Source organism: Lates calcarifer, linkage group LG13 (assembly GCF_001640805.2).
Source record: "Lates calcarifer isolate ASB-BC8 linkage group LG13, TLL_Latcal_v3, whole genome shotgun sequence".
Lineage (NCBI taxonomy): Eukaryota > Metazoa > Chordata > Actinopteri > Centropomidae > Lates > Lates calcarifer.
The window spans coordinates 23,688,591-23,711,519 of record NC_066845.1 but is presented as its reverse complement, the minus strand read 5'-3'; the positions used below and the strand labels follow the sequence as shown (position 1 = coordinate 23,711,519).

At 42.4% G+C, this 22,929-nt stretch overlaps 1 protein-coding gene across 3 annotated transcripts in view; it reads right to left on the bottom strand.

Annotated features, from left to right (window-relative positions):
* kank1a (KN motif and ankyrin repeat domains 1a) overlaps positions 1-22,929 on the bottom strand; it is a 52,753-nt gene that overhangs the window by 3,968 nt on the left and 25,856 nt on the right. Inside the window, exons 1-8 of one of the 3 annotated variants that reach the window (XM_018668974.2) lie at positions 22,193-22,300; positions 21,445-21,491; positions 6,017-8,677; positions 3,643-3,786; positions 1,691-1,799; positions 1,329-1,553; positions 862-949; positions 31-250 (exon numbers count right to left, since the gene is read on the bottom strand). In XM_018668974.2, coding sequence (XP_018524490.1) covers positions 31-250; positions 862-949; positions 1,329-1,553; positions 1,691-1,799; positions 3,643-3,786; positions 6,017-8,677; positions 21,445-21,472 — 3,475 coding nt within the window. In that variant the 5' untranslated portion in view covers positions 21,473-21,491; positions 22,193-22,300. Of the gene's footprint in view, positions 1-30; positions 251-861; positions 950-1,328; positions 1,554-1,690; positions 1,800-3,642; positions 3,787-6,016; positions 8,678-19,056; positions 19,187-21,444; positions 21,492-22,192; positions 22,301-22,929 lie in introns of those variants that run through there. The other 2 variants (XM_051075173.1, XM_018668971.2) reach the window with 2 other exon arrangements.

Genomic DNA, 22,929 nt, shown 5'->3' with positions numbered 1-22,929 from the left:
ATCGCAAAGAAACCGTCCCGCAGCTCTCACCTGCATCCAGCAGCTTCTTCACCACCTGGAAGTTGGAGTGCGACACGCTGTAGTGCAGCGCCGTGTTGCCGTTGCCGTCGGCCATGTTGACGATGTGGCGCAGGACGGCCGGCGAGACGGCGCCGAAGGCCGTCAGATAGTCCTCCACCATAGCCGCCACCGCCGCCTTCTGGCTGGACACACGGAACCACTCGTGCTGCACCGTGTTCAGACAGGCTCTCTGAAGAAAACAAAACACAATCATTTACTACTACTACTACTACTACTACTACTACTACTACTACTACTACTGCTGCTGCTGCTGCTGCTGCTGCTACTGAGTACATGCTACAATAAATAAAACAAAATAAAATCAGTTTAAATCGAGGCAACAAAGAAAATGACACGACATAAAATCAGTGACAGATAAAATAATTATTATTATTACGTTTTTAGAGATGATTTACAGGCAGTGAGGTTTCTACTTTCTCACAGGTAAATACAGGTTATAAACATAATGATAAGAAACTTTAGCACAGCAGATTTCATACATACAACACAAAGTGCTTATACATCAAGAAAAACATCAGTATTAGCCAAAGTTAATAACCTTTAACAGCAATTATTGGCATAGATTATTAATGTAAGAAAAAATAAGATTTAAGGACGTTAAAGTTTTGACTTGGTAAAAACCCTGAACAACAACAAATAAAAACGGAGACAGGCGGGGTCTTTGAAGGCTTGAATATTAAAAGTCTTGAATATTGAAGCCTATAGAAATACATTAAAAAACAGACTTTAACAAACTACAGCAGATTTTAGTTTAAACAGGACAAGAAACAAACTCCTCACCAGATCTTTGCTGCTCACAGCCTTTGTGTCACTGAGGTGAGTTTTGAGAACGTTGCAGGCAGCCAGCATCTTCTCACTTAGCTCATACCTAAAAGACAGAAAACATTATTTTAAAATTCAAATAACTTCAGGACAAATTTCCACCTCTGGTTGGACGATAAAGTTTTATTTTATTCAATGAACAGTCTGAGGTTTCTCTTACCATTTAGCCTCTACTCCTCATAAATGTGGCTGCTGTTTCTTTTTTATTTGACATTAATGGAAATTAAACGAACCCTGATTCATCCTGAGTAGAAACACAGGGGGAAGAATTCTGCTGTCGATACAGATGTTTTATTTTCCCGTGGTTTATTTGTTATTAGCTGAGTATTCTTGGAAATTAAAGGAAAAAAAGAAGAAGAAGAAGAGGACACACGTGCAGAAAGAAGACGCTAAATAAAAAGTCCTCGCTCCTCATATTCACTCACCTCTCTCTCGTCTCCTGCTTCTCTGAACTTTCCTCTTCCTCCTTCTTGTCCACATCCTCGGCTCCCTCAGGCTGGAACTCCTCCCTGGTGCTCTCTCCCTCCACGTTCTTATATCCTTCCTTTCCTCCGCGCTCCTTCTCCTCATCTTCCTCCTCCTCCTCCTCGTCCGACCCGGAGGAGCTGCTGTCCTCCGAGCTGGAGTCGTCGCTCGACGTAGTCTCGTACCTGGGCCACACGGGGGCGACAGAGCCACAGAGAAACGTGAGGACTCAGGTGTGATGGGACTCGTAAATGAAACAGCAGCACCTTTACCCTGGAGCTGGGAAAACAGCAGAGCAGGTGAATTTTATTTTCCCACTCACCCTCCGTTCACCCCGACAAACTGCAGGTTCTTCTTGGTGCCGTTGGAGTCGGGTCGGCCGTCTTTCTTCTTCATGATGGATTTCAGGGTGCTCTGACTGCATGGCTGCCCTGAGGGGAGAGAGAGGGGAATCATTTACATTCTACTTTGTAAGACACTGACTCATCCAGTGATGGTAGGTTGGTGGTTCGATTCCCAGCTCTTGGTCTTGGTTTCTACTTAATTTTCAGATATTTTTTGTAATTAATCTCTTTTTAAAATCTCCTCTAGGCTTAGGTTCAGGTTTATTGACAACCACTCGACAGTTGAAGGTTTGAGACCCCTCAGTCGACTGAGATTCCTCAAGTTGAGCATTCGTTTTTTGTTTTTTTGGTCAGTGTGCAGCTATTTCTGGGGATGTTTTGGTCTCCAGAAAAAGCTGCAGAGTGAGCACTCCTTGTTTAAAATCATCCCTCTACATCCCATCTGCTGTGGATGGAGAACCAGGCTGAATCTGATACCTGGTGTCACCAAAAAATGTTGCTGCACATTTCTGACACATTGTTAGCATAGTTAGCACGCATTAGCTCAGAGGGCTAACTTGGCTTGTGCACTATAGTATAATATTCCAAAAAATGGCAATTTAAGTAACCGCTGCTTGGTGTTCTATATGAAACAAAGGAACAAATAGTTGAATATTTTTTAACAGTGGCAAAGTTGTATAAAAATCCACGGTTCTGTTGAGGAGTATTATTTAGCAGTTTAGAGTTTATTCCCTTCTCCTGCAGTCAGCAGCAACACGACTTCACTAACAACCTCAGCTCATTACAAACGGCTGATAAACCCTGAATGGGTTCGCTGAAGATCCCTGACATGATCAAGGGCTTTGGCAGAGAGAGGAACGTAACCATTAAGTGTCCGTCTCCCGTTCTTTCCAGAGCGATCTGTCAGCGAGGGCGCTGGAAGTCGCCCCGAAACCCTGAAGTATCTTAGTCATTTTATAAGTACAGGCCCTGAAAACCAAAATACCAGCAGAGAGAGAGAGAGAGGGAGAGAGGGAGACCAGGACGCTCAGCAGCAGCACATCTGCCAAGACTTGCCCCGGTGGAGGGGCCTCTTTTACTGCTGCGGGGGACAACTGAGAGAGAGAGTGTGTGACTGTGTGTGTTCGTGTTGCAACATGTATAAAGTTGTATGTGTATACACTTATGTGTGTGTGTGTGTGTCATTCAGCACGTTTCCTGTGTTTTGACAGGTGGGAGCGTGAGCAGCGTGAGGAGGAATCCAGGCTGATGATGATGGTGGTTGTTGTTGTTGTTATTGTTGTGGCCATGTTTTTTCCTGTTGCCAGGTTTGTATAAGAAGTATGTGTGGCATCCATACAGATAATAACACAACGTTAGGGCTCTTTTACACTCCTGCTACAAAAATAGCCTCAAACATCTGCTGCTATTTCTAAACCAAATGTGATATGACCACTTCACCGCTGAGGAAAGTTATCAATTTTCTGTTTAGAGAACATATTTTTAGCTTCCAAACCACAGCCCAAACATCTGGTCAGATAGCTTGGTGAAAAAACATCAGATTTATAGACTGATCGAGGCTCAAATAAAATGAGGTTTTATTTCTGAAACACAGCTTTTCTTTCTCAGCTAAAGAGATTCTTGTCTCGGAGCCATGCCTGCAACTTCTCAGACGGACTGTATATCCTCCTTCACCTCCTCCTGATGGAGGTAGAGACTGGATGAAAACGGAGGGCAGGGCGACGCCGAACAGCACGAGGGCTGCAGAGGGCTTTTAATTTGAAACAACAGTCACAGGAAGTGGGGATGGTGAGGTAGTAGTACCAAGTAGAGGTGAGAGAAAGAAAAAAATTAAAACTAAAACCAAACAGCTAGAAGATATGAGGCACCGCTGCAAAGCAATAAACCCTGATTTCATCTTTAAACATCGGCGCTGTGAAAACAGCCGTACCGTGCAGCGCTGTAGACATCTGCAGGTCCATCCGGCTCTTCTGCTCGGCTGCACTGATCTGCTGTTGCTGCTGTGCAGGTTTTTCTGCTGGTGAAGTCTTCTCCATCTGCTCCGTCCGGACAGAGAGACACTGCTGACTGATCTCTGAACAGGAGTAGAGGTAGATGAGGGTACTTTAATATCATTAAAGGTGGAGTTTCTGATGTCATACCATTATTATCGACAAATCTTAAAGCCACTGGTTTGAAAACATCCATCATCAGTTATGCTAATGAAGCTACATTAGCCCATACTTTTACAGTTTTACAGATCCTCTCAACTCCGTAAAATCTTCTACGACCTGAATAAAACTGACATTTATGTCCGAGTGTGGCCTGATGAGAGGAGCTGTATGACGACTCTGATGCAATTTCACAGAGCGTTGGCAGCAGGAATGCGATAACAAAGGAGGAAAAACACAGTGCTAGCTGAAGGTTTCAAACATGAAGATTTAATGAGCTATAATAATTAGTAGAATCATCAAGGAATCAATCATGAGAAGCTATTCTGATTATAAATGAATCTTTTTGAAAGATTTTTAAAGAAAACTTTCTGGTTTCAGCTTCTCAAATGTTTGGAAGTCTGGTCTCTGTCGCCTTATACGACAGTAAATTCAATATATGTGGGTTTTTCACTTTTAGCTTACATATATATATATATATCTTATAGGAACTAACCACAGCTATCAGCATCTTAACAGGCACTTTTCTAAAGTTGTTCCCACTTAGCTTTAAGTTTCCAGTGCTGTGATTACACTGGATTTATAGTTATCTGAAGAAGAACAGCGTCTGGTGGTTTAGTCGGTCTACATACCAAAAGAGGCCAGCAACTGACCAGAAACAAGCTCGCACACAACACAGACAATCGGCCACCGCATTCATGTGCCAGCCAGCATGAATGCACGTTATGTAACTCAGAAGGAGCCATGAATCAGCATCGACAGTGAGGTGTTGGTGAAGGCGGGGGCCCGGTCCGCAAAAACAACAAGCGGACGATTTTGTGCGACGTTAACTGGCTCCCGAAAAGAAATGAGCTCATTGTTGGTTCGCGTCCAAAGCCCCCGCTGCATTTTTCGGGGTCAGAGATAACTTTGGCCTGTCCGATCCTATCAGGATTCTCTTTAGACTGAGTGTGAACGCTCTGACTACAAACCCCCACCCACCTCCGTCCCCCCCACGAACTCCAGACTGGATCCTTCTACAGCAGAAACAGTTTATCTATACTTCAGCTACTGACCTTTAAACAGCCCTGCAAAACCAGAGTAAACATTTCATAACATTAAAACATACTTAAGACTCACAATTAATAGTCATAATGTCATGACAATAATGGCTTCCCAAAGGAGTTAAGGAAAATTACAATGTCCCTGCATCCTTCAAAATAAAATACATAACATTTATACATAAAATATATAAACAAATAATAAAAATAGGAAAAAAACTGATGAATTTAGTTCAGAAAAACTTAAAATTTACACCGTTTACATCTTGTACCTTCTGTCTTTCTTTACATTTATGTAAATACAGAATCTAGACTAAGATCTTAGTGTGTTGCCCCAATTATCAGTTTTCCCCACATTAATTAAAATAAATTAACTGAATTCCTAATCCTATGGGTTATGATTGCCATTTTTGACACATTTGCACAACTCAAAATGCTTTTACACTCGTTATTATTTCATCACAGTGATGACTTTCCAAAAGAATCAAGGAAAATTACAGTGTCCCTACATCCTTCAAAACAAACACACATAACATTTACACCAAAAATAAACAAACAAATAACTAAAATAGGAAAAACACCTTCTTTCCTCTTTGCATTCATATAAATAGAGAATCTAGACTCTAAGATCTTGGTGTGTTCCCACAATTTTCCCCATGTTTATTCAAATAAATTAACTCATTCCCTAATGCTTGCAGGTTATTATCGCCATTTTTTTCTCCTCCTTCCATTTTTCTGTTTGTGTTGCTTCAGCCATGTTTAGTCTTTTCTTCACGAGAGAGTGTGAAATATAACACAACAAAACATCTGATTTTTAATCACTAACACAACATAAGTCTTCTTCCAACTGTAATGGGAGACAGGCATATGAAACTAGTTTAATATATTGTGTAATAAACCACAGGAGAGAAGAAAGAAAATAAATCAAACTCTGCACTCTGTCTTCTGTGCCCCCCCCAGGCACTAAACACATGACAGCCAGCTAGTTTGCGTAAGCAGAATATTGTGTATGTGTGTGTCTGTTGTGTTGAAACTATGCTTTGATTGCCTGGCAGCTAATTATCACAAGAACCCTTTGTTTCTGTGCCTCCTGCGGAGAAGACGATGCTCTCACCTTTATCTGAGCCTGCACAGTCCGACTGCAGCTTGAGGATGTCCTCAACGCTTCCATACTTCATGACGGAGTTGATGGACGACAGGGTGCTGACCAGCTGACTGTTGATGGATCCGAACTGGGACTGGGGTTGACCGAAAGCCTCTGCCAGCTCGCTGTAGTTCTCCGCCAGCAGCATCTGTTGCTCCTGCAGCAGCTTCTGCACCCTCTCGATGTAATGGTCCAGTCCGACGCCGCCTTGGGCCTGAGCTTGCAGCGGCGCAGGCTCCGTTTTAACCTCCGCCACGGTCTCCTTGCTGCTGGTTGTGACAGATTCAGGTAGCTGGGAGGGGCCGCACGCTATGTTCCTGGTTTTTAAGCCGACCAGGAAGTTCTCGTGGATGCTAACTGGTCCCACCCCGCATTCTTTGGTTTTAGTTGAGCTCGATTTGCCGAGGAACGACTCCACGTCTGTGGTGGTTCCCACAGCAATCGAACGCATCTTTGCCGTCGAGTGAACGTCTTTGACGAGTCCCTCTCCGGCAGCGACCGTCCTCGTTTCAGTCACAGTTGTGTTGGTGTGTTTATCACAAGTGACCAGCGCCATGTCAGTGAAAGAGTCTGTTAGGACAACTGTTTTTGTGTTGGTGGATTTGCTCGCAACTTCCGTCTCAGTATTTGTTTGCTGACTTACCAACTCGGGAGCAGCCGTGACACCAGAGTCCACTTTGCTCACCAAATCTGGGTCAGTTCCTTGCGACACCAGCGTCTTGATGGGACTGACGATCACATCCACTGAACAATCTCCACAGCCGACCGACCTCCACTCTTTGCTCGGTTCTGTCGTGGGTTTGCAGAGGGCCAAGCTGTCCACCGACTCCTCCGTGTTCACTCCCACCTCACAAACATTCAGCTCTACGCCGACCTGCTGGTGGCACATCTCCACCCGCCTCCCTACACACTGGTCTGTCACCTCCACACGCTCGTGCACCACCCACCGGTCCATAGGGATCTCTGGGCCTGTGGCGATGCTGGTGACACTGGGTTGACAGGACACTCCTACGCTGTGGCTTTGTGTAGTTTTAGCTGTGCTAAGATGGCTGAACTCCAGGTGGTCGCCCACGCCGTGGCTGCGCATCTGGACTTTCGCCTCGACGCAGGCGTTGTACATCTCCGGCCTGGCCATCGAACCTTTGTCCGCTTTCTTCTTGTTTGACCCACCAGCCGCCTGGAGCTCCAGTTTCAGCTTTCCCATCTCCATCTGGTGGGTGGTTTCTTTCAGCTGAACCTCCAGGCGGTAGATCTTCTCCTTCAGGGCTTCGATGGTCTGCTGCTGGAGATCGATCTCCTTCTCAGCTTCACTGGTCATGCCCAGCATGGCCTCGGTCACGCCAACCGCAGCGCTGCGCATTTCCTGCCGCTCCGTCACCACTCCTGCATCTCGGAGACAGCGTTCGTTAGTTAGCTTCCTCTGACTGATAGACAGGTTGTTCATGTTCTCATCTGTAACTATGCCAATGGACTTTTGGTGGGCTTGGTTTTGTGTGAAGCTGTGAGGCTGAGTTTCATTTATATTACTGTCCTGGGTCGTCTTCTCCAGAGCTTGGACCTCCGCAGCCAGACGTCTGAACTCCTCCAGCCGCTGTGCGCTCTGCTCCTGGGCTTCAGGCTCCATGATGTGCAGCTCCGGTTCCTTTTGAATGGGGCCTGGGTTCTCCATTTGGTCAACACTGCCTACACTGTAGGAACGCTTACGAAAACCTCCAGGACCTTGATTTTTGGATTGAGCGGCCAATTGTCTTTTCTCTTCCTGAAGAACGGCAATCTTAACCTGTAAGATAGGAATGGTTTTCACCTGCTCCTCTAACTCTTTCAGCCTCTTGAGGGCCACTACCATCTGCTCCCGGATTTGCTGAAGGTGTAGCGGGCTGACGTTTGTCACAGGCGTGGCCATGCCGGAGCTCATCGGGCTGTGGCGGATGGAGCTGCCCATGGATGGTGGGTAGTAGGGGTTATACTCTCCATTGGGGAGGTGACCGTTGATGGGGAGAGGCTGGTGGGCGCTGGGGGAGATCTGACTCGGGGCAACGGAGCCAGAGTAAGAGGACAGCGAGCTGCTGGAGCCCATGCCACCGAAGCTGGCGAGGCGGCGGCGCGGCATCGGAGGCTCGCTGAGCGGCTGCATGAGCAGACGCTCCTGTTCGAGCCGGCGACGCGTCTCCATGAGGGTCTTCTCCACTTGGGGGTTGTGGCGAGGGGTAAACCTGGGCGAGGGCGGGGGCAGGAGCTGTTTCTGCTCCGCGACGATCGAGTAGGACTGCTGCAGGGGGGCTTCACCGGTCGCACGGGAGAGGGTGGGGGTCAGCGGCGCAGCCACCGGGGGCCTGGAGGTGAAGAAGACTGGGGACTGTTTGTCGTCGCTGTTGGAGGAGGACAAGGAGTCGGTGGAGGTCCATTCAGCCTGAGTGCTGCCCCCGCCAGTGCTGCCCCGGGGCACTGCCAAGGGTTTGGCCACTTTGGGCTTCCTCTGGATACTCAGCTTCTTGATGGTGTTGCCCCTCTCGATGTCGTCGACATATTTGAGGAAGTCCAGGTCTAACTGATAACCATAAGGAGTTTCAACATAGTAGGGGGCCACGGAGTCCTTCTCGTCCTCTGTGCTTGGGCATCTTTGTCCTCTTTCTGAAATAGAGACGACAACAACATTTCAGTTAAAATAAAAACCCCAAAAATCTTATTTGCAGCAGATCTACACATGTAAACATAAAGGTAACTTGTCCCTGAAACAGCTTTAACGTCGGGTAAAGTGTTAAGTGTTTCCTCGGCCGCTGACAGTCACCGTAATTTGACAGCGCAAGTACAGACACGTCTCAGGTTTCTGACATCTCTGCTGGAAAAGCATGAGTGGTAATCATTTTGGCAAGGGGTGGTTTAGGTCAGCCTGAAAGTATGTGAGATCCAACAATGTGACGCAAGCAAAAAAAATAAAACTGTAAAGTAGCATAAATAAACCTCTGAATTAAAAACAAATGTTGCTTATTTGTGTGTAATTTAGCCTTGTTAGGTTTGTGGACACCAGAAGTGCAAAGTTTGTTACAGATAAACACGCTGTTGTTTACAAATGTCAGATAAGAGAAGAGCCAAAGGGGGTCAGGAAAACAGACAGTGTCAATATTTCCTAGTCCAAAATCCATCACTCATGTCAACATGTGACAATTTAAAGACAAAAAGGAAGCACACAGAAATAAAAAAGCAAGCTACAGTGAATTTAAACAGATTCTACACTTTGTACAGATCAATCAAAGCTACTTAAATCCAAGTCCAAACTCCACACATCCAGTTGAAAATACCCCCTTCTGTCAGAGAGCAGAGATTAGGAGTCACACACTGTGTTGGCTAAATACAGCGTCTTGTTCTTGGTATGCCTGGAACTCTCTCCGACTAAAGTAAACACAGGCTTGAAATAAACAGCCCCCTTTTGCTTTTCCTTCCCAGTCTGCCTCAGCTCCGGGTCAATCCTTTTCCATTCAGCTAAAAACAAGAAGTTGGGAATTACAAGGCTAAAGCCTGCTGCTAAAAAAACACCTTGTTGTTTGAAGCGTCACTCACCTCAGACCAGCAGCACTCTCTCCATTTTTTTTTTAGCTTCTTCTTCACTGCTTCTCTCTGCTGCTGCTGGTGCTGGTTGTTTTAAAGGACAGGATATACTGTACTGAGACCAGGCTGCTGTTTCTCCTCACTCTGTGCACCGTTTCTCAATCCTCTCTCCATAAGGGGGGGGAAAAAAATCTACTATTGGTGTAAACTAAGCACAGCACTGCTCTGCCGCACTATTGGACAGCTGCTTCCTCCAATCCCGTGAAGCCCTGAGCCGGGCGCTTCCCCTACCCAAATAAGAGTCCTGTTATTCAGAGGAGGGGAGGTGAACTCGTGACAATAACGGCCTGTTCTTGAGACAAATAGTTTTGCTACTGTGCATGTCAAACTTTTACACTCTGGTTTATACTTTGATCCAACTCTAAGCACCTAGCAGAGTTATTTACAAGCCAGGTCCAACTTTCACAGCTTTGTATTCAGGGCCAGTTCATGTGTAAATAAAACTCTTAATACAGCTGACCTGTTTGAAGAAGGAATCTTAAAGATTTTAACAAGCGAGGCTGAATTTTAATCTATCAAAAGTCAAAATATAGTGGAAAACTTCACAAAAGCGTGAAGTGATGTCCTCAAACTGCTCACAAATTGTCCGATCACTGCTTCAAAACCCAAAAATATTCAATTTTATTCAATTTAAAGTCAAATATAATCAGAATAGATGGTGCAATAACTTATAATGATAGAATTAATCTATTTTTATAAAAAGCAGAAAATATCAAAGTATTTATCTGTCGATTAACTAATAGTTTCATAATAGTTTCACCTCTAATCATTACAATTTCTCTAAGGTTTAGAAGATTAGCTGATGAATTGATTAGTTGATCAGCAGAAAATTAAGAGCCAACTAATGATCTATTAATAATAGAATAGATAATTAATAATATCAGTAGAGGTGAGTTTGAAGTTGCAAACTTTACTAATTAGGAGACAAGACTCTGAGAAACTGTTTTGTAATTTTTGTGACAATACTGATTTAATAATTCATCAGTTATTGAAAGAACATAATTGATAGATTAACTGATAATCAAAAAAAGCCTTATTGATTAGATAGAAGAGCTGTCTTTTATTATTAGGAAGTTATCTTACATTTTGCTTCAAGTGACACTGAAACTAATGGTTAGTTTCATTATTGATTAACCAGTTTAATGTTTTTTCAGTTAAATTAGTTATTAATTAGTCTGTAAAAAGTCAGAAACAGTCCAAAACCCAAAGATGTTAAGTTTTATTCACTTTACAGTAACATAAAAAGGGAGAGAAGCAGCAAATTCACACTTTTGAGATTCAAAAACTAGAAAATATTTGACATTTTCGCACAATAAATGACTTAAACGATCGACTGATCAACAACATTAATGTGAATAAAGAGCTGCTGTTGAATCTGCTCTGTACAGTTTCACCAAATTACAGCTGAAACTATAAGCTTATCAATAGATTAATCGATCAGAATATGAATCAGACAGTATTTTGATAATACAATGATGATTTTAGTGACTTTTCAAGCAAGAAAGTGCCAAACATTCACTGGGTCTAGCTTCTTAAATGTGAGGATTTGCTGCTTTTCTTTGTCAAATATGATTTTAAACTAAAAATTGTTTGTTTTTATACTGTTGGTTGGAGAAAACAAGATATTTGAAGACATACTGGGGCTCTGGGAAACCATAACAGACATTTTTCACTATATTCTGACAATTTATAAGGAATAAACAATGAACTTGCAGAAAATATTTATTAACTGCGTATATTACTGATTAAAAGTCCATGTATTTGTGTCTAAACAAAGCTCTTTTCTTTTATTTTTAATCCTTCATTTTGTACCAAGCTTTCCTCTGAGTGCACTTTTTAAGACAAAGCTCTGTCTGTGTTTTCTCCTGCACTGTCTTAAAAAAAAAAAAAAAGCACATCCTGTTTCCCCCCTCCGGTATAAATAATCTCTGTGGGGCAGCACAGTCATGGTCTTGTGCCGTCTGGCTTGGAGGACCCACCCACCCGCTCCCCCTCCACACCCTGGCACGAGTTACCGAGTGCTGACCGGCCATCATGTCACTCTCACAGAGGAGTGACAGGCTGCCACAGAGACCCACCACCACCCCGCCCACTCAAACAGCTGAGCAATGACCTCATGGACGTGGGACAAGTGAAGGGGTCACGCTCCAGTGACAGGGTCTGCTCCAGTTATCCACAGCTGTTACATTGTCAATTTGACAGGGATTACACGACACTGACGCAGCCTGAAGCCGCAGCGTTTTCTCTCAAAGAAGTAGAAGAAAGCAAGTTTTAATTTAATTTTCTCCGACAAATTTTCCCAATTTTTCTTCTTCTCCTGCCTAAAATAGGACTGTTTGCACAACCAAGCAAACGAGGCATTTTTGGTAGATGAAGTGATACCCTGAAACTTTCCCAAGCAACTTTTCCCAAACTGAGCTCCACCAGCATGACTAAGCCCTGCAAGTATTTAAGGAACCTCCACCTAGATAAAACTTCCCCCTGCAGACTATGAGAGGGCAGAAAAATAAACTTCAGAGTAGAAACCGACAAGCTGATTTTACTTGTTGGACTTCGCTCTCTCCTTGTTTTCTACTTTCTGCATAAAGAAAAGTGATGAGCTGAGATCTCTGGTGAATTTTTATTCACCAGAGGTGCATTTAGGCATCATCCATGAACGTCACAGGACATCGGTTCAGCCTGAAAAAGACGAAACTATTTTAATCTAAATCTAAAATCCAGAAAGACCTAAATCTCTAAAAACTTTTCACAACTATATAGTTTCACTTTTTAAAAAAGTAGTTCCCTTAAAATCTGGGTACTGTAGTTTTGAGCAAATGTTACTCCAACAGAAGGAAACAATGGATTTGTTTGGGGACTATTTTCAGCGGCGGATGAATACACATTTGATGATTCAGTGAGTATTTGGATTAGCAGGACGGTGCATGTAGGAGTCTGAGTCAAAATAAACTACAATGTCTAAACAGTGTGAAGATTATCATTCAAAAAAAAAAACTTTAAAATTGGTGAAGCAATATAAAATTACCTTTTATGGTTGAAAAGAGCTGAATGGAGTTTTAATTATCGCCCTAAACTTTATACAAGTGCCAAGTCACCAACTTAAAAATAGCACTCAGACCATGCCTTGCAGCTCTCTCTCAAATGGGATATTAAAATATTTCAGTCTAATTACTGAACATTAGCTGTACATTAAACGCAGCAGCATATTCTGTATAAACTCTGAAGCGATACCAAAAGGAAAATGTGGCTGTTAAAATTTCTCACTCGCGTGTTTCCAGGAGCTGCTCGCACGTCTTCCACAGATGATTTCCAGGCCGGAGGCTTTAACAGGAACCATGTGCTGACTGAGCAACAGTTGTTCTTTGAATTAAGGGAAATGCGCTGATATCTGAAGAAACCACAGTCTAATTATTCACACTTCTCACTGACACTGGTGGGAAACATGTTTTACCCATTTCCACTTTAACAGGTGTGAAGTCCCTTTGAATAAATCCAAACTTCAGGCCTTCTCTGAGCGATAAAGACACTTTGTTTGCTTTTTTGTATATTCTTCAGCACCAACTAAAACTCTTCTCCAACATCCAGTTCAGCCCTTGAACTCTCTTCCCCTGTGTTTGCTCTTAAAATATTGCTCTGAAGGCCGATTCGGGCCTTGAAGTTAAATCTGTGAGGAAAAATATACAAGGCAGGGGTTCGGCTTATTTTGCACTGGCGCTGTAAAAAGTTTAAATTTAGAGCTGACAAAAGCCTTTTAACTTCCACAGCACGCTCAAGAGACAGAATAAATTAGGCTGCTGGTATAAATCTGCCTGCCAGTTTGTTTGTCTTCCAACCAGAGGACAGAAATCTCTCGGTTTCAGCTCAATAATCCACTGATTTTGTATATTTTTAGTCGGAAAACCAAACTACGGCCGGACTTATCGCCAGTAAACCCTCAGTCATTTCTGTTTTCACACTAAATACACATATACTTGGACGTTATTATTCAGTGTAAAAACCCAATCATGTTAGGTTTAGATCTCACCTCACACCAGATTTCTTTGAAGTTAGTCTTTTTTCTGCCTGAGATAAGAGAAGTTTTTCAGCTGAGAAACATGTTTTGCATCCAGTTTCTTCAGGTTTTCTCATATCAGCTAACGAATGCGCCACTTTGACAACTGCCAAAACAATTATTAGAATTATCAGTGAATATAATTGACACTGCAGTCCTAGTTTTAGTAAGTAAAAGTAAAACTATCCTGTTTGACAACACACCACCGAGTGAAAAATTGATGAAAAACATGAGGAATTCAGGTGCTTCCATACAGGACACAAGGACTTAAACACCTATGGGAGGTTTTGGATCAAAACATTAGACAGCTCTCTGCTCCACCATCATCAAAACATCAAGAGGGAGTAAGTCAGAGCTGCTTGTGGCAGCCAAATACTTTAACATCACACCTCTACTTTTGTCCACTTGACTGAGACTCTGGCTCACTTTCCCTCTTCGGTACGATTTGTTCTGAGGACAGAAATTATTCTTAGGTTTGAACCAAAACAATGGCTATGAGAGGAAATGGTCTGGGTCGGATCCTGAATAAAGTGTGGAGTGTTTGTTTGATCTGGATCAACTACAGGCTGAACAGTACCCTGCAAGTCTGAGCTAACGTTTGAGCCAGGTGCACTTAGCCGAACAGCTGCTAGAAGCTAGAAACCGAGGGCTCGCTAGCAGCACAGCTTTTCTCCAGCACGACACGCTTTACTCAACAAACGTTTTTGGCTTATTCAGGCAAAATAATAAAAGAGGAGCTGTGCAATGTGTCGCTTGAAGCTTTTACAAACAAGACATAAGTGTTCAAACCAGAGCAAATGAGCTACAGGTTTGGAAACGCCCTAAGATATGTCGTTAGTTCCTTTATTTTCCCTTAATCTTGATGGAAAACTCATCAGAACAACAATAAAAATGACAAACTAAACCTCTCAGTGGAGCACAATCAACAGATTTCTCCTCACAAACCTACAAACTCAGCGAACAGAGACATTACACAGTCGTACTGGTCTCCTACACACAGCTGCAGAGTGGAATAATACAGTGAAGTAACTCACAGTTTGTGCATTACACTGAGTGAGAGCAAAGCATGATGCAAGTGCCTGGGTGGAGGGGACTCTAGTGGCCTCAAACACACACACACACACACACACACACACACACACACACACACACACACACACACACACACACACACACACACACACACACACACGTCCTTTTCTCATACAACCAGCCTGGTATTTCCTGGCTCAGACTGCGAGCTCCATGCGCCTAATTACTCATAAGAAAAGTAGAGCCTGACACTGCAGCAGCTCAACACATCCGTCCTTATAAAAAAAAACAAAAACAAAACAAAAACCACAGGAAACAAAACAAAAAACAATAAGTACATTAAAGCTGCACATTCCTGCCCTTTTCCAAGTAAACAGAGGCTGCACAGAGCTGCCGACTGTGATCCTTTGGCTTCGTCTAGAGGACTCACAGGACTGTGTCGGGCGCTGCTGCCAAATTCAACAACTTAACTCTGTACATGATGATGCAGACCGGAGGAAATGTTTGGGCTTCCTCTGCAAACAGTGAGGCAGTTTGAAAAACTCAACTGCCCATCTCGGTGGGTTTCTCATAGATGGTCAAGAAAAACAGTCGATGTCAGAGCTGTTACATGAGGAAAATAATCGGTTTAATCAACTATAAAACGTGATTAATAACAAAATGTTCTGCTGTTAAGATTATTTAGTCCTGTTTTCGCTCCACAGTGTAATCTTTAAATAAAACATCTTGTGGGACTCCAGAAACATCAATTATCGATTAATCTTTTTTTAAATACTGAAAATGCCTGTGGCAGAAACTAGGCTTCTAAAGACAGTGTGTTTTTCCTCAGTGAAATCTTTATTCCAAGAAGAAATTAAAGTCCAACAACAACAAAACTTTTAAAGCTGAAGCAACAGAAAGCAAAACAAAAAACAGATTAACAAGACAAAGCTGCGGCGCTCGTCATAAACGCAATTAAGAGTCTTTAAGAAACTAAAAATAAAATACGTTAATAAAAAAATATAACATTAGGCCATTTAGTGCAGAATTTAACTCTCGCTCTCTAACTACGACAGCTCGAAGGTCGCTCAGTTAAACTTTACTTGCGCCTCCTGCTGGTCGCCACCACGTAGTGAAAATCATTAGACACACTACACAACCTCATGGGAACCAACAAATCAGTTTAATTCCACGTGAACGACAAAGTTCTTGCGCGACATCCTTTGCAGTGTCACTGCTGCAGATGTGAACACCATCGTGAACGGTTCGTCCCGGCACATTTCAAACCCTGACAATGAACCGATCGCTGCACAAAGAGACCCAGTCACTTAAACAAACCACAACTACATTAATTCATCAGCTGTATAAAGACAGTAAGAGTCCAGAGCAGCAGCACCAGTGAATAAAAACAAACAATTATACTGTTTGGTTTTACAAAGACATGGCTCCCCTGCCCCCACCTAATGTGGCACACATTATTATAACCTCACAGCACTTACACAGACACAATAAGAAACCAGGATTTCAAGTGGCAGCTGGGTCTGTCCCCCCACTGCAGAAACAAAACCACAGTGGGGTTTGAATGAGCTGCGGGGGGTCGACCCATGGCCCCGAGTCTGACTGACCGCCGTGACTCAGCCTCTGCAGGGTTTTTTTTATTTCAGACAAGCTGGATTCGGTGTTGGAGTGTTGTCATAATTACGAAATTAACACAAGGATCACTGACACTTATTAATACTTTTTGTTTTACAGTTTGCTGGACCACATTCAGAAAATGTGGTGACTGATACTCGAGTTAAACTGAGCTCAGTCGGGTTTTGTTGAGGCGTCCCACATCCAACATTTGGCAGTTATTTCATCTGAGAGGGGTCTAACCACAAAAACAGGCTAATAAATGAAGAAGACAACAGCACTGTTCTGTGTGGAGAATCAAACCAACTATAATCATATCTGTAATAATGGTTGTTTCCAGAAATTTTCAAACCTAAAGAATTTGTCGTTTTAATCAGTGGTGTCATATCTCATGTTGTGGTTGCCAGAAGTGTCAAAATTGACTTTTTATTCCATTTTAAACCACATTTTAAGATGTGCTTTTTTGATCTTGGTTGTTTTTTACTATATATTTTAACTGGATGAAGGATTTTAGTCATCAGAAGTCTGAAATTGAAATTATTGGCGTTAGCAGCAACTCGGCCCTGCCAAAACGAAACACAGATTTTTCACATGAAAGTGCTTTCTTCAGTGTTTTAGCAGATTTAACCACCAGTTTTAGAGAGGAGGAGACCTCTGTGGATGATCCAGCTCCTGGTAAAAACCACCTGAACGACTGAAACTGAGGAAATTCTAACTGGGACAAGCTGACTGCAGTGGTGGTGAAACTACTGCTATGATCCCACGCTACTTCACAACATCACCAAACTGCATTCTCCTATTATTTTGAGAAAATCACAGGCTGTGCTTCTAAAAGAGATACTCCAGAGATTTAGGGAAATGTCAGAGACTAGAGACAAAAAAATAGCACAGACTGAAATATCTTGATTTTCAGTTCCCATGACACTCAATCCTACACTTCCCATAATGCAACTCAACACCACTTTTCAACTCCTCATACCACAGACCTGCTAAAAATGATTTTAAAAAAGTTTAAAGCCTAAAAACTATAGTTATATTTTGTCTTCCAACAGACAAACATCACAGATTCAGAGAACTGAACGACTGGACCACCTCAATGTCCAACTACCTGATCAATAACTTCATTATTCAGAGTGATTATCACCCAGTTTCCAGCCCTGGGTTCTTCCCTGGAGCATCCCTCCACTTAAAGTATCGGCATATTCCTCAAATTCTTTCTGTGCAGCAGGTGACCACTTTGGCATGCTAACTGCCAACACTGCAGAGAAGCTATTTTTACAGTTTGAAGAGGCGGGGTGGAGGTTAGCACCGTTAGCGTTAGCATTCCTCTGCCTCTTCTTCACATTCTGTAAAAACTGACAGTAAAACACCCTGTTAGATTATAGCCTTTGAAAGCGAAGTCACACATTTTTTCTTGACAAGATATTCACACTTAAAGTATCATCTCCGAGGCGTGTACATGTCGGTGGCAGACTTGACGCCACGGGGACGGTGTGTGAGTGTCCCGCATGCTGCACATTCCTGGAGGGATTTGGAAGTAAGAAGCTTCACTCTCTCCTGTTAGTCTGCTCAGGAATGCGAGCCGTCTGCAGGTGTGTGTTCAGAGCTAACGTCTCGGCTTGACGGCGTTAATTTCACACCGAAGCGTGGAAATCTTTCTCTACATGTGCGACTACACAACCTCAGTGTGTTTTAAAAGCATGAGAGGAGGAGGAACAACCTCCAGAGGAGTCCACCATAAGCTAATGTTTAACATTCCTGGAAGTATGTGAGATGTCCATGAGAAGAATACACACAGCACAAGCTTTTTAGTATTTGAACTAATATTTGCTACATAATCTTTGACTATGGCATTCATAGGGTTGGAGACAGGATTCCTACAGAGATAGACCTTTTAATTAAAGAGTAAGATCCTTTTTGTTTGACCAGAAACAGCCGTTTTATCGCCACCAAACTCCATTGACAAAAGCAGGAATTTTACCAATGGGCTGCTCATCTACAGTTGCCTCAATCTGTTAGTTTCCCTGTGTTATTGTGTGACTTTCAGTGATGTAAGAAGTATTGAGGTCCTTTACTGAATTAAAAGCACCACACAACAACACAAAAAAACTAACAGACTGAAGCAGTGGTGTCCCATCTTCTGCTGGGTAAAATTACTCTTTTTGTCAATGGAGTATGGTATTAATATAAAGTGATGTTTCTGATTAAACATATACACTTTTTTTTTTCATAACTTTATTATGATGGATGTTAACTCATATTTCAGTGCCTGAAAAGTTACTGAATGACTTCAGCTAAAAATAAAATCTTGTCAAACATCCTAACTTTCTAAAATTATAATGCAAGAATGGAGAGTTTTTAGTTATGTATGTTGGTCGAGAAGGAAGCAGATGTGATGCAGAAGCTGACCAGTTAAATATACATGCCTGACATCAACCTGAAACTCGACACCTAAACCACATTTAGCCCCATTGTATCCCTGTCCAGCTAAGTTTTATTTAGCCAGGATGAGCACATATTGTATGACCACAAGAGTCTTCACCATGAGAGTGCACCATGGGAAAACTGAACAGAGAACTAAAAGAGACTCATTACACATAAAATCCTAAAAGAAACACGTTACTGTTTTACAAATACATAAAAAAATCACAGATAAAAAGAAGATGGAAGCAGGTGAAGTTAAATAATGCAACAAAAATGGGTTGGTTACCTGGGCCACTGCCATTCACGTGTATGGTTTGAGCCATGGCTGCAGCTGTGCGCTCTCAGTCCCACAACAAGACCTACTGCGGTCATGCAACTGCCATGCATCAAGTCCAGATTACCATGCAACCTGCAAACTGAGACAAAACACAAAGGAAACATTTACTCACACATCAAGTTAGTGATAAAACTGTTATTATAAGTATGTGACTTGGAAAACTCTTTTATTTAAGAGTAAGATTCTTTTTGTTCAACCAGAAACACTGCTAAATACTGGCACCAGACTCCATTGACAAAAACAGTGATTCTACCGAGCAGGACACAGGAGCTGCTGGAATACTGCTGCCTCAATCAGTTAGTTTTTTTGTGTTTTTGTGTGGTACTTTTACTTCTGTAAATGATCTGAATACCTCTTGCACCACTGAAAGTCGCACAATAACACAAACAAACTAACTGATGGAGGCAGCAGTATTCCAACAACTCCTGTGTTCTGCTTGGTAAAATTCACATTTTTGTCAATGGAGTCTGGTACCAACCTACAGCGATGTTTCTTTCAATCATTTACACCTAAAACATGGGAGAAATTAGGCCCAGGTTCAAAAATACTGGAGTTAACCTTTAATATATGTTGCTTTTTTTTTTTTTGTTCAACTGAAAGTTTAAAAGCCAAAAGGTTTTCAGTTAAGGATCGTACATTAAAAAGAAAAACAGGGAAATTACAGGAAGAACAGGAAGAAATTATTTAAAAAGCTGCTGATTCATTTTCTTATCTGGGCTTTGATTTAAAAAAATGCACTAAACATCATTATTATTATCCCAAAAATACAGTGCAAACACAAAGAAATCACTTTTTCCACACGCCCTGTTGGCAGAACGTTATTTCTGATTAGAAGCGCAGGATGCTGGAACAAATTATAGGTGTAACTTGAGCAGAGAAACACTTCAAAAAGCACAAAAACACCCAAAGTAACATGACAGTTCTCCATCCGACATGTACTTTAAGTTCCGTTCAACAAAAGCCTTTCTCAGTGCAAGCTGAAGTCCACTTTAAGTGATCGACGGCGCTGATGTCTGACCTTTTCACAGGTGTGGCTGCATCTGACATTTACGAACACAGAGGTTCTGCTGTGTTCACTGCTCTGGTCATTATCAATGGAAACATTATGAGCAGGAACAAAAGAGCCATTCTCAACGCCAACACCAGGGGGAAAAGTCGACTTCATGGGCCACACAGACGCCACTAGTTTGGTGAAGACGCAGAGACAAGGTTGGCTCGGATAGCCTCACAAAGACGAGACAACATGTCACCTGTTGTCATATGTCAAACCTATCAGCTGACAGCACATCAACAGCAGTTTTCTGATCATTATAATTTGACCTGAAGCCACATAATGATTCAGAGGGGACATCTGAAAGGTCAGTCCGTCGGTAGTTACTTTGCAGATAAGCTTTCACTCGTCTGCAGCACAAATAAATCCTTGTTTACAGTACGCATCCAAATAAAGAAGCACAGCAAAGTCATTAGACTGATGTGTCTAAATCCTGACTGCCCGTCATCCACAAGAACTATTATAGATCTGATACAGAGAGAAGAGACGTGACCCGTCCGTTACAGAGCGCACCGACCTGGTCCAACACCCAAATAAACCACAGCCATGTTTCTGACCTCCTTCTCCTCCAAGCTGCTCTCCCTCATATTTAAAATCAGCTATAACCATATATTATTCATTTTGACATAGAAGAAATGCCTCTAAACTGCATTTTACATCTGTCACTATGATAATTTGTAGAAAAATCTGCTGTTTGGGAGAAAAAACAAAAACAGGCGGCTGTTTTTTTTAAAAGGCAAATGTATTCAAAACCTTTGAAAGCTGAATTTTGAATAAATTTTAGGAAGACCCTTAAGCCTCAGGTGAACTAGTCATGATGTGACAACCTGGATTTCAAATATTACTGTTTGAAGCAGCTGGTGCACCTGACTCATGTCCATCCCCATCAAAACTGCACCTACTTGCATAAAAAACACACATTTAAATATGGTATCAGCTGAAATAGTTGGCTCTAACATAGAGTAAATGACGACATTAGTAACAGTACAATGAAGAATAACATCCCAGTCTGTTATTTCTTGTATTTGTGACAAAGGTTTGACCTCCAGTTACAGGGATAGTTGCAGATTTGTTGCACAAAACTGTTCCAGTTATTGATTAAATTACTGAAGATCGGAACAACTAGCACAACAGTCTTTGTGCAGGAAAGACAAAGGGAAGGAACTGAACACAAAGAAAACGCTTCATGCCGGCCGCTCCTTAATATCCAAATGCAGCTCTGACAATTTAAAACACATTCAGTTTGAAAAATGACCAACTCCATGCAAAGAAACCATGAGACTGACCAAACATCTCCCAAGTGTCCTGCTCCATGGGCGTCCAGAACGCAAACCTGAAGGAAGGAGCAGGAAATCCTCAGATAAAACACAAGGAAAAGAAAACAAGGGATTCTGTCCCTCATCATCATCATCATCATCAAAGGATGCAAGACCAGATCATTAAGCTTTGGTACTTTGAAACTGAACTGTTTATTTCCCTTGTGCCTTGTGTAACGTCCTTTGCTGAGGTTTTAAAGAACTCTTCTGGACTTTTTCCCTCTTTTCTCTCCTTTCTGCTGCTCAGTCAGTTAATGGTCAACATGCTGAGGAACTCACATCTTTACTCATAGCTCACTCCTCCTGAAAGAGGATTTCTATGAATACCCTCAGCAAAACCTGAGCTTCCAGCCTGTTGCATAATATCACAGCAAAACTGGGCGGACTCACTTTAAAGCAAACTTTTTAAAAAAAGATTTGTCACATGCATGAGTTCCTGGTTTAAAACTGTCCTAGAGGATTATCACATTACATTTCTGGACGTTTTTCCACAACAGAACTGACTCCAGCAAAATCATGTTTATCAGACTTTCCTGTCTTTGGGATCATGTGAGGTTAAGAGTGAAAACGAGGTGTTATTACGGTGTGTTGAACAGAGTAACGCTGCAGGTCAAGGCCTGCAGGATCTGACGTAACAGTCACAGACAGCAGGTCGCACAACCATCAAAACCACAACGCTGAGATCGTCTGTTTTTAACTATCAGCTCATGCAGCTTACCTGTAACTCTCATTCTAAATTCCTCCCACCGCGCGCAGGTAGCAAACACACAACTGAGTCCACAAGCCCCCCGACAACGAGCCTATACCCAGCGAGTCCTCCGAGCGGGAGGGATAAGTTTCACGGCTAAGATTAGACGACTTCCTCAGATGACAGCCAAACGATCTGTGTCCTATAAGAGGAAACAGGACTTTGAGGCTGTTTGGGTAGAACCGACCCCTCCGCTGGGCCTCCAGGTGAAACGCATGGTGAGCTAATGTGGTTGACAACCCCTCCGGTCAACTCTTCACTGACCTTCAACTCGTGGCTGAAAAACAGCTAATGAACCAGACAATAGAACGTAATGGAAAAGCCTTTTCATACAGGGTTACTTATTAACCAGCACAGCAGCGTTTCCCTTCAGTTCTCAGCAGCTGAAGGTGAAGACGGAGTAAATAAGAAGCCAAAATCACCAAATCTCTACCAAGCTGAGCTGAGGACGCCTTATTCTGAAGAGATTTCAAAATAAAAGACCTGTTTATCAGGAGACAAACTTGTTGTGCACTTGTGTTAAATATTTAACAGCGTTTGGATATCAGGTTATAGATGGATCGTACAGATAATCAATATCTGATATTTAATCAACCAAAAATCACCAATATTCCCTGATTCTATTCTCTTAAATGAGAGAATCTGCTGCTTTTCTCTGTTTCTAAAATGAATATTTGGGAGTTTTGAACAGATTTCTGGACAAAACC